Source organism: Macadamia integrifolia, chromosome 2 (assembly GCF_013358625.1).
Source record: "Macadamia integrifolia cultivar HAES 741 chromosome 2, SCU_Mint_v3, whole genome shotgun sequence".
Classification (NCBI taxonomy): domain Eukaryota; kingdom Viridiplantae; phylum Streptophyta; class Magnoliopsida; order Proteales; family Proteaceae; genus Macadamia; species Macadamia integrifolia.
In genome coordinates, this window is record NC_056558.1 from 34,663,063 (window position 1) to 34,675,387 (window position 12,325).

The 12,325-nt window shown below is 37.2% G+C and overlaps 2 protein-coding genes across 2 annotated transcripts; both read left to right on the plus strand.

The window, feature by feature from the left end:
- The first annotated feature begins 7,841 nt into the window (after positions 1-7,841).
- Positions 7,842-10,998, plus strand: LOC122071880 (intracellular protein transport protein USO1-like). The gene is made up of 2 exons (XM_042636340.1): positions 7,842-8,062; positions 9,229-10,998. Exon 2 carries the CDS (start codon positions 9,243-9,245, stop codon positions 10,887-10,889), a length of 1,647 nt encoding a protein of 548 aa, XP_042492274.1. The 5' UTR covers positions 7,842-8,062; positions 9,229-9,242; the 3' UTR covers positions 10,890-10,998.
- Positions 10,999-11,131: 133 nt separating this feature from the next.
- On the plus strand, positions 11,132-12,325 carry LOC122071881 (lachrymatory-factor synthase-like). Its single transcript, XM_042636342.1, has one exon. The coding sequence runs from the start codon at positions 11,563-11,565 to the stop codon at positions 12,106-12,108; it is 546 nt and encodes a 181-aa protein (XP_042492276.1). The 5' UTR covers positions 11,132-11,562; the 3' UTR covers positions 12,109-12,325.

Genomic DNA, 12,325 nt, shown 5'->3' on the forward strand with positions numbered 1-12,325 from the left:
ATAATAATTTTAAGAATTGAATTTTGCACTAGTATAACCTATTCACCCCCTCTAGGTTATTTCAGTGAGAACCCCTAGAATTTTCCTCTTAGTGTTATCATAAGCCTGCACCATCTGATTTGATGGTCTCATCCTCTCCATGTTTAGACCAATACTTAAGGATGACCTTAATGGCAAAACATTCAACGCATACCCATGATAACTAGGACTTGTGGTACAACTTTGTCATAGCATTCAAAAGTTATATGTATAGCCCAGTTATGTTTAACCCCTTGAATAGGTAGCTCATAATCAAAGAACATCAATGACCGCACTGCATATGTTGCCTCTACTATCTGGGAGAGCTGCTTTAGGTCAATTTCAATAGGCACTTATACATTGGCAAGGGACTTATCATGGCTTCTCTATGTGAAGGGAAAGCCATCAACAAACTCCACATAGAGATATTAGCTTGCACCTTCTTGAACTACGTCAGGATAGGATTCTCTGATTCCATACTAAAATGCTTCTCTGTTACCCCATTTGCTTTGGGCTGCTTCACCACCAATGATTTGCTCTTGAACTCCTTTCCCCTCCGTGTCTCCATTACACTCACGGGTTTTTTTATGATGATTTCAGTGGAATATCCATCATTATCCTCGTCACTGTCCATGATGATGATGATCCCAACCATAGGGGAGCCTCCGTCCATAGGATCTTTGGATTTTCTCTCTTGATAGAGGGTAGGAAGTTGAGGTCCTTCACAAATATCACAAGCCTGACAATTGAAAATCTCATCGAACTTACCACACTGGGTTATCCAACACCTCACCCCCTGTTGCATGGGGTAGTAGCATGGGGTAGTTACTCTTAACCAAAATAGTATACATGCCTTTCTTAATGCCATAATTAGTCTGGAAATGCATTTCCAAAATCACAATCGGTCATCCTGCATTTCCAGGCCTAGCTCTAGTATACATACAGTTTGTATGGGATACACTATCAAATTTAAAATTGGCCACACTTCTTACCCATATCTAAGAATAGCTCTAACACATACACAATGCATGAGGTAATTATTAATATAGCGATCATGGTACTGAAATTCTCCTCGATCACATTGAATCCCGCTCATATATAATTATCATTTACAACAGTTCAAATAAGTAAACAATTGAAAAAATTCAAATAAAGCATACATGGTAATAGAAATTAAAACACATTTTTGCAATGGAAAAATTACTTTTGTAATCTATATATATAACAAAAGATAACTTTACATTGCATTTATGAGGCTTTTTGTTTAGATTATTATTGTATTTTTACTATTTTAACAAATGCTCAAAAAATTATGTGGAGAGACATTGCGACGGATAAAAGAGAGAACCAAGCTTGCAATGCAAGATCCCAAGGTGATGTTATGTAAGAATAGTTTCACATTTTCACTTAGAATAGCTGACGTAGTTAAGAGTGCCCAATCAGGCTTGGCCTAGGGATAGGTTCTATGGACCTTGAACTACTTGTTTTTGGGTTTACTTTTGTAACGAGCCCCACGAGTTGGTGTGTGTGAGTGTGTGTGTGTGTGAGAGAGAGAGAGAGAGAGAAAGAGAGAGAGAGAGAGAAAGCTAATAGTTGATAGGAGAAGTGAAAAAAAAAGTTGAAAGAAAGAACGCTATCCACTAGCGTGTGTGTCTACACACATACTATGTGTACAAAGACCATGTTGCCCCCGTGTCGGAGATGCTCTCATGTGTCCTCCATTGGTTAATGCATTGGTCTGTACCTGTGCTACCAGGGTAGTGTTCTCTTGTTAAAAAATTCGTTGGGAAAATGTTTTTTTATGGGGGAGCACAGTTCTAGTGCATGCATAAGGATCAACGAGAGCATACAAGAAAACATCCACAGAAGAGTCATTTTCCCTTTTATAGAGGGTGGACCAATCATTTTGTCCCATTTATATTGGGCCTCCTGGCTCAACTACTTTCATTCACCATGAAAATGAAATAATTTATTCTCTGCTGGAGTACCAAAGGCTATTATGTGGAGGCAGAGGTGGTTCATGTTTAATCATTCGCAAGGGTAAGTTTGATCCAAATATTGGTTTTGCAAGATGGGCATCTATTTTGAAAAAAGGTTAAAAGTGTCTTGTGAAAAAAATTTCAACAATCAAAATTACAGGGGCTGCGGCAGGCTTTACAGGGAATCCGAAGGCAGAGGTGGGCACATGTAGAGATATGGATGGATTTGCATCCCACAATGTACCCCAAAAGCAAGAAAGGCCAAAAAAAAAAATTAGAAACCTGAAAATTATATTCTTATTAACATTATCCACAATAGTGCATAACCTAAAAAAGGGGGGGGGGAAAAAACTTACAGAATCATCAACGGATGAATTAGGGTCCCAACCCTTTTCTTTACAAACCCTGTTGCCTGTTCCTTTTCCCATTCTTTACAAGTTATTGTTGGATTTATGGGCTAAATTAATTATTCGGGTTGATTAAATGGGTGAGAGTCAATTGCATGAACTGGTTCGGTCTACTCTCAAGTTTATGGATATGCTGGCTCAACCCATTGTGGTTTAGGATTTTGAGTGCAGGACAGTATTATAAATACTAGGTTTTGGGTCCCTATAGCCATTATTCACTCTTCCCCACTTTACCACTAAAGTGAGAGAACCAAGGAGGTTTAAGGGGCTGTAGAAGATCCATAGCCAAGCCAAGAGAGCGAAAGTGGAAGTGACCAACATCAATCATCTTCAGCATACTAGGTGAAAGGTACAAATCGATCCTCCATAATTTTATTAGATTCGTGTTCTTGTTTTTCCTGTGTGGTTTCCTCAGTAGGGTTTCAAACTCAAACCCATAGGGAGTTCTAACAAGTGGTATCAGAGCAGACTACATGGGACAAGAATCGATTGAATTTTTCTTGTACATGAGGATTTTGATTATTACTTAAAACCTGATTTGATTAAAAATCATGAAAATCATAAAAATCGTAATTTTACCATCACTTAAAGATCCTGTATAGGAAAAATTTCTTCACGAAAGTTGTAGATCACGAGAAGATGGTCGCGGCGATGTACCACAAGTCACCGGAAACCTCCGAACGTGTCGGCACGTGCCACCGGAAAAAGGCTGCCGGAGGAGAGAGAAAAAAAACCTTAAAGGCTTTTTTGGTTTTTGTTCCTTTTGAGTTTTTATTTAAACTACTTTAAATTTCATTTAAAGGTCTGTTTTAAGGCCAAATTGAAATCTATTTTTTGCGTTGGATTCCTTGTTTCGGGCCACATTTAATGATATAATTTTTAATATGACATGTTTATTTGAAATTTTATATTGTATTTAATTTCAATCATTGAAACAAGAGGGCATAAATCAATGCTTTAAAAATATATATGTTATTGGTTACCAAGAAATTGAGAAAAGTTTTTAAATTGAGATATGTTAATATGGAAAAGGGTGCAAGCTTCTGCTCATTCTTAGCTACAAAGTAATTTTTAGGAAACCATGAAAGGATGAGGTGGAACCCACCAAAGTGGTACATCTTATTATTTCATGATTTTTCCATAGGGTAGCAATGTAGGTGACATTTGCCCAAAGATGATGTCACCAAAGTTAAGAAAATGACAATAACCTAGAGGTTCCTAAGCCCAAAGGTGAGGGGATTTCAAAAGTTATTGTTCTTTTCACAGTAAATATGAATTTACAAGAGGACCAGTGCATTCTTAGCCCAAAGGATAGGAATGTAGTTGCAGTTGTGACTCTTGTATGGTTATTGTTGTCCTAGTGACATATTTATATGTATGTTTTGAACATAAAGATATACATCTCTAATGGGAAAGATATGATAGAACTGAGTGAAACCCACCAAAGTGGTACATTCAGTTCGATTGTATCTTCCCCAACAGTAAAGATGATACTTTTCCAAAGGTTATGTCATCAAGATTTGAGGATAATCATCCACATTTCAGAAAGGGACATTGAATTTGGAGTTCTTTTACCCAAAGGTGATTGAATTCCAAAGTTAGTGTTGTTTTCACAGTTAAAAGAAGAATATAAGAGCATCAGCTAATTCCTGTCCCAAAGGATAGGGATACATCTTTAGTTGTAATTCTTATTTAAAATATATTGATGGTATTACATGCTTTTATATTATGATTTATATTTTGATATTTGGCATGTATTGTGTTGTTGTTACTGCTGTAGTAAGATGGCCATTCCCTCAAGTTATGTATCTTCCATCCCAATACTCACTGGTAACAACTATCAAAAGTGGGTGGAGGAATTAGAATTACATTTAGGTCTTCTTGACTTAGACTTGGCACTTAGGGAGCCTAAACCTGAGCCTCTCACAGACTCGAGCAGAAGTGCTGAAAGGACCAAGTTTAAGAAATGGACTAAAGCAAACAGAAAGTGCATACTGGTTTTAAAAAAGGCAGTTCCTGAAATTATACGTGGAAACATAGAGATCAAAGACACTGCAAAAGAATTCCTGGATGCTATTAAAACTAGATTTCAACACAACAAGAAAGCTGAGAAAACCACATTGATGACCAGGCTAATGAATACAAGGTATGATGGATGTGGGAGTGTTAGAGAATACATTTTGGGTGTAGCTACTGATGCTGGTAAACTTAAGGATCTTGGAATACAGATCGATGAAGAATATATTGTACACATTGCACTGAATACCCTCCCTAGTCAGTATAAGGTTATCCAATCTACCTACATTGCACTGAAAGACGATTGGAGCCTAAATGAGCTCATTTCCATTTGCACTCAAGAGGAAGAAAAATTGAAACAAACTAGGTTTGAGAGTGCACATGCAACTTTTCACAAGGGATCTTCTGGTGGACCAAGCAGAAGGAACAAAAATTTTTCTAACAGAGGAAGCGTCAAGCCATATGACAGGACTAATAGCTCTCAAGAACTTGACACATCTCAAAAGGCTCAGGATGAAGAGAATACCAACAACGTAGAGTGTTTCTGGTGCCATAAGAAAGGACATGTGAAGAAGGACTGTTTTATTTTCAAGAAATGGTTAGAGAAGAGGAAGAATTCTGGGGTTGATAAGCAGGATGATACTAAGAAAGGGTGAGGTAGACTGATCATCAGCAATTGAGAGCAAGTAAAATTTGGTCACATCAAGTAGTTAGGATTTCTTTACATACAGTTATTTGAAATGCTTGATTAGTGGGAGCTCTGGTTTTGTTTAGTATTTATTTATGTTTTGAACCTTAGCCCGTATGTTTTGGGGCACAGTTTGATGAATTATGGTTAAGTTTTAGCATTTACATTATGAACAGTTATTTCTTGAAATATTTGGTTTATGATTTCATTTGAAAATATTTTTATAGGCAGTAATTGTCTTAGTTATAGGCAATATTTTGCCACAGTTTAAAATGTAATGTTTGCCACATTTTAAGACAGTATTTGTCACAGTTCATAGGCAATATTTGCCACAGTTTATAGGCGGAAGGCCACAGTTAGATATTAACCACAGATCAAAGGCGATTTGCCACAGTGAAGGTTAATATCTCAGTTAAGGACCTATATAGAATGACAACAGTGTAATTTGAGGATATGTCAATATTTCTATGATGGTATCCCACATAGATTCGTGTTAAGAAACTTACTTATGTTTGTAATAACAGAAAGTTGTATGCCGTATATTGAGGTGTATCTTCTGCTGTTATTCAATGTGAGTGATTTTTCAACTGAATCACAGTAAGAGTGGTTAATGTAATAAGATTCTATGGCCACACCAATTTAAAAGACATCCTTATAATTAATGTAGCCCAAGTGGGAGATTGTTGGATTTATGGGCTAAATTAATTATTTGGGTTGATTAAATGGGTGAGAGTCAAATTGCATGAACCGGTTCGGTCCACTCTCAAGCTTAGGGATATGCTGGCTCAACCCATTGTGGTTTAGGGTTTTGAGTGCAGGACAGTATTATAAATACTAGGTTTTGGGTCCCTACAACCATTATTCACTCTTCCCCACTTTACCACTAAAGTGAGAGAACCAAGGAGGTTTAAGGGGCTGTAGAAGATCCATAGCCAAGCCAAGAGAGCGAAAGTGGGAGTGACCAACATCAATCATCTTCAGCATACTAGGTGAAAGGTACAAATCGATCCTCCATAATTTTATTAGATTTGTGTTCTTGTTTTTCCTGTGTGATTTCCTCAATAGGGTTTCAAACTCAAACCCATAGGGAGTTCTAACACATAGATCTTCCTTTATCTCCACCATGTCTTGTTAATGATTAGTGAATTTTGAAATTCACAAACCTTGGGCTTCTTTTGGTTGCAAAACAAAAGTAAAGGGAAGAACAGTGAAAAATTTTAGACTTAAGGAAGAAATTTTTGTAAGCATTATCTAAATGATTGTATGAATTGCTTAAAATTTTTACGTTTAATAATGATACTTTTTATATCTGATTTTATTTAGTTTTTAAATCTAAGAGATTTGGATGTAAAGTACAATAAAATTTAACAATAAATAAACGAAATGATTTCAGAGTAAGTGAAAAATCATGTGGGCCTTGATTGATTATAAGGTTTTTATTTATTTTTTTAAGTTTGAAAATTTACTTCTCTTTTCTTTGATTTCCTTTACAATCAAATGCATCGTAATATACAATGTTACCCCCATCATATAAGCATATAAATTATTCACCTTTTTTTTTTTTGGGTAAATAACATACAAATTATTCACAACAAACGAAAAAAGTAAAGCTATGAGCAAAAAAAGTCCTATATGGATGGGTAAACACATGACAAATATATATTTTTTAATGGTGGCATTAAGGTGTAATTTTTATGGATTGAATTTTCTTCACTAGAACGAAGAGAGATCTCTTTACTAATAGTGATGTAGTGTTATGGTTGGACTATATTCATTGTTAATTCTCATATCCTATTATTCATGGTTTGAAATATCTCCCTCCAATCCAATCAGAGGGTCAAATGTAGAGATGAAAAGATTCTCTCTTCACCATGGGTGAATAGAAATAGATCCAATCTCTAGATTCCAAAGGGAATAATATCACTAGGATTTCACACATTTCTTGCTATTTTGGGTTCGCGATATGAATTTCTTTAAAAGGAGAAATATTTCCTCCACCTTGGGTGAAAGAAAATTAAATACTCCCATCTATGATCATTATAACTATGCCTATTGTTCCTAATGCTTAAATTTTTTTTTTTCTTCATATGCATTTCAAGACTCCAAACCATTGGCAAGAGATTTTCTTCATTCATCATTGGTGATGGGAAATTGCTTCCTTTCTTTGATAATATATCGAAGGCTTCATTTAGGTTGAAGGGAAGTAAAATTTTTTATAATTATTATCTAATCAGATTGTATAAATTACTTAAATTTCTTATCATATTTAATAATGATAGATTTTAAATATAATTTTTATTGTTCTTTTCACATTCAAAGAATTTAAATGCAAAATAAAATAAAATTTATTAATCAAATATGAAATGATATAGAATTAGTGACATAATTATATGTGGTAATGAAAATTTTGCTTCCCTTCCCTTTAATTTATATCTGACAACCAAACAGAGCCTTTAGGCGAACCCTACCAATGAAAAGATAGAGATTCACGGTGCACGTTGGATCCTAGCCGTGCATGAAGATGCACGTTGGTTTTAAATTGGGTTAGTGGAGCTCTGGAGGGACCAAGGGTGGATCGAGCAGCACGTGGGTCTGCACGCGCTCGCGTGCATGAAAACACTTGCGGTTAGTCTAAAAGACGATATTTATTGGGAAGAGCGGGGTTATTTTGGGGATTAGAAATGAAAAATAACTGTCACCTTTGTTTTCCAAACTATACCCTTCTCATTCCGTTTGCTTCGTCGGCAAAGAAAGACGACGATGGCTTTAGCAAAAGAAAGTCACAGGTGAAGACTTTCAAAATAAGGGAAATAATAATATACGATGAAACCCTCTACTTCGTCTTCGTTTGTTCTCTACCTGTTCACTACTCACTTCCAATCTTGCTCGCACGATCTGAACTTCTATTCCACGTTCTCTCTGGATCGTTCCCTTCCGAATCGTTCCACAGAAAGGTAATCTAGGGTTTCTCTTCTGCTAATTTCTTTTTTTTTTTTTCTTCAAATTGGATCTTGATCTTTGTTGGAAACTCTGAGATTTCCCTTCTTGATTGATTATCTTTTTCGAACTTTTAACTCGCAATGCAGGATCCCCTTTCATTCCAGTCTCAATTTACTATGTTCAATCTTGCGTGGATTCGTTTCATTTATGTTAGAGATCATTGATTGTGATTCCTTTTTTGTTGTGTCTCTGTTTCTGTGATGGAGTTTAGAAAGGAAAAGAATGAAAGAGTAGTTAAATCCATTATTTCTTTGGCCATTTCTTCCAATTATAAGGAAACCTTCATAGAGAATTAGTTATAATAGAAACTCAATAAACTTCTGCCGAAATTTTATTCTAGGTTATCTATTTTTTCAATTAATTTTCTGATAAACCTAAATTACACTCCTGACTGCATCTTTCTTAACTTGCTGAGTTATTTGTTGGGATAATTAATCTGTAATAAATGTGGAGTGAAATTTGGGGACTTTATTATAGGGTTTCTCCAAGTAGCCTGCTGATAAACCTCAATTTTGATTCTGATTCACTTCTTCATTCTCTAGTTGAGTTGACTCATGGCTTCTTACATTTTATAATGTGAATGTTCACCAGTATCAAGGAATTTTCCATTCATAATTTTCATTTTCAATCTTTCAAAAGTTACTGTTTGAAACATGTGTTAATGTCCTTCCTTATCAGTTATACATCTGTCTCTGTGGAACATTTAAGCAACCATAATAAAATCTTAGAAGGTGATTTGTCTTCTCCCTTCCATCTTTGTCTCTCAGGAACTGATACTCTGTAGTATTTCTTGGTGTGGAATCCATGATGCAACCTATGGAGGGTGGTTTTCTGCTGTTTTATGCTCCCTCCTGACTTGTACAAGCTGCAGCACATGGGCTGCACAGGGAGATGCTTCACTGGATCCCTTCCGTTCTCTCTTGTTGATAATGAGAAGAATGACAGTCATATTGTAGTTATTTGTTGTTATCATTATTATTTGACATTTTCAACACTTTTTTGTGGTGGATTGGCAATGCTAGAATGTTATGATCTACAGTTTGGATGTGCTTTGATGTCCTTTCCCTACTTTCCATTACCAGTTTATGTTCTAAGTTTCTCTATTGTTTTGGATGAGCAGTGGTGCAAAGTGATATGTTTTATCCATCTAGTGGGCGGAACCAGAGACCCAAAGGGTTTAAGGTTAAGCAGGCATTTCAAGTGATTTTGCTTTTGGCAGTTTCTATTTGGTTGCTATACCAGATCAAGCACTCACACAGTAAACCAAAGGAATATGGTGGTGAGCAGAAGAAGCTCAGCAGTGAGCATGGAAGCATGGTTTTGGGACGTAAAGGGGGCACAGGATTTAGTGAAGGGGGGGTTTACACAGACTCCATTGAAGTGAATCATGTAGGGGAAGGCCAAAGAAAAAAAGATGGAGGTGGTGGAGATGATGAGTTAGATAGGAATATTGAAGAGAAGGCCCAAGATGAGTCTTTCATCAATGGGCATGAAGATTTGCAAGGGAATATTACTAATGATGAAAAAGATGGTGCGAAGGAACTAGAAACTCAAAATAGGGAATCAATGAGAAGTGAGGAAAATAATCTAGGTACTCAGGTGAGAGATAGGGATGAAGCAGTTTCAGATAATGCGGAAGAACCCTTGGAAAAGGGACATGAAGATTCAAAGGAAGGCCTCACAAACATTATTGAGCAAGAGGACAGAGAAAAGGTAGAAACGCAAAATGATGAGCCAAAGAAAAGTGAGACAAGTAATCCTGATACTGAAGTGATAGACACAGGTGAAGCAATGGGTTCAGATAAGGGGAAAGAAGAACAACAAAACAAGGAGCATGAAGATTCGAAGGAAAGCTTCACAGACCATGCAGAGCAAGAGGACCGAAAATTTCTAGAAAGACAAAATGAGGAGACAGAGAAGAGTGAGAAAGTTAATCCTGATACTGAAGTAATAGACAGAGAAGAAGCTGTGAGTTCAGATAAGGGGGAAGAAGAAGCACTGAACAAGAGGCATGAAGATTCAAAGGAAAGTTTCACAGAACATGAGGAACAAGGGGACAGAGAAATGCTAGAAAGACAAAATGACGAACCAGAGAACAGTGAGAAAGGTAATCCTGATACTAAAGTAATAGACACAGATGAAGCAGTGGGTTTAGGTAAGGACTCTAAAGGAAATGCAGAGGATATTGCTCTGCAACATAGTGAAACTGAGAACATTACTGTTCCTGGTCAAACTGAAATGGGAGATGAGCTCCAAGGCTTTCATGATGAGAATGGGGTTCCACAAGATGGCAATGATCTCCTAAACTCCCACGGCAATGGAACTACTAGTGATGAACAGGCAAAGGATACAAATCAGGATCATGAGACCATTTCAAGTTTGGAGAATCAGACCCAAGTTGCGGAAATCACAAACCAGACAGCCGGTGAATCCTCCAATTCATCTCAAGCTGATGAGCCGACTGACAGAGGAATGTCAACTGACAACTTGGTTATCAAACAAGGAGAATTTCAATCTGAAGAGAGTGGAACTTTTTCTGTGGTGAAAGCCATAAGTAACAACATACTTGAAGGCAGCAAGACCAAGTCTAATGATAATGTCGAAAACAGTTCTCAATCTGGAGATAACTCTGATGTATCAAGCATCAAGGGGTCATCAGAAAGCAGTCAGGATGCTACTTTTAGTTCAGAAAGTTCTAGTTCTTCACAACCAGAAAATGAAGAAGCTACAGTTATAGAGACACTTCCACAAGCTGAAAATGCAGCGGACAGTAAGGAATAATGTCCAATTCACAAGGATTAATGTTTAATTCATCCCTTGTAGTAAATGCTATATTTTCCGTCTTCTATTTTTCTTGAGAAGTGTAGTATTGCCTATCTTTCTTATTTTCCTTTTCTGTTTAATTCTCCATTTAGCAAATTTATTCCTATCCAAGGGATCAGAATTTGTCTGTTTCACTCAGTGAATTAGATTAGATTAAGGCAGGGAACCTAAGAAACTGTGTGGGAGGCCATTCCCATAGCATTTGGCTATTTCTGCCATTTGATAATATTTGTTGGCACTTGGACTCTCTGTTCATGTTGTCCCCTTAACCTTTAAGCATGTGTTGGTTTTTTTTGGGTGGTACTAATGTAAGAGATTTAAGGATAAGGATTGTGAGACTGTTACAGGATAATATTTCTAGCTATAGTGGCACTAAAAGCACCTGGGTAGGTGTAGAAGACTCAGTCAAAGGCAGATGTTGAGCTGGAGTGATAAGGGTTGTTGTAACGTCCTTGCTAATGAGATTTGGTGGAACAGGGACAATGGGAGAGATTTTAGGATTAGATATGTGAGACAAGAAGAGATTCATCATTCTTATGTGTCTGTTTGTGGTGTGAGAGAGATGTTTATCTCTCTCTGTGTCAATTAGAAAAAGTTGGGTGATTCAGACTTTTCTCTATCTCTGTCTCCGATGGGAGATGAAGAGAAGCCACAGCAAGCAAAGCCAAAGTGGGAAGGCAACGTAAGTGCATGGTTAAAGGGGCCAACAGAAGAAGAAGTATGGCCACTCTTAGAAGACTTCTTCAACTTCCACAAGATCTTCCCAAGCCTCGCCACTTGCTACGGTGTCGGAGGCGTCTCTGGACGACCAGGATGCATTCGTTACTGTGCAGGCTCCTCCATCCCATCCACCGCCGACAACAGCAACGACGGTGATCACAGGCCCGTCATTGTCAGTTGGTCGAAGGAGAGGTTAGTGGCCATCGATCCATCGCAACAGATAATGAGCTACGAGATTGTAGACAGCAACATCGGATTCAACTCGTACGTGTCGACGATAAGGGTCCTGCCTGGGAATGAAGAATATGGATCTGCGAAGATCGAGTGGTCGTTTGCTGTGGATCCAGTGGAAGGGTGGAAGCTGGAGGATCTGATTTCCAAATACGAGTTGGGTCTTCAGAGGATGGCTAAGAGGATTGAGGAAACTCTTGCACAGAGCCCACACCAGTTTGAATAAAGCTAAGCATCAAGAAACTCTCTTGTTTATGTCCACATTTTTTATTATCCATTTATATTCCTAACTTGTGTAACCAAGATCTTCCTCCCCGGCAGTTATGATTTTCACTCTAAATCCATGTCTCTCAGTTGTTCTAGTTCTTTCCCTCATTCTCTAGAACTAGTCGAATTTTCGAGAACCCTGGAGATGATTAATTAGTTGATTTTTTTATTATTAA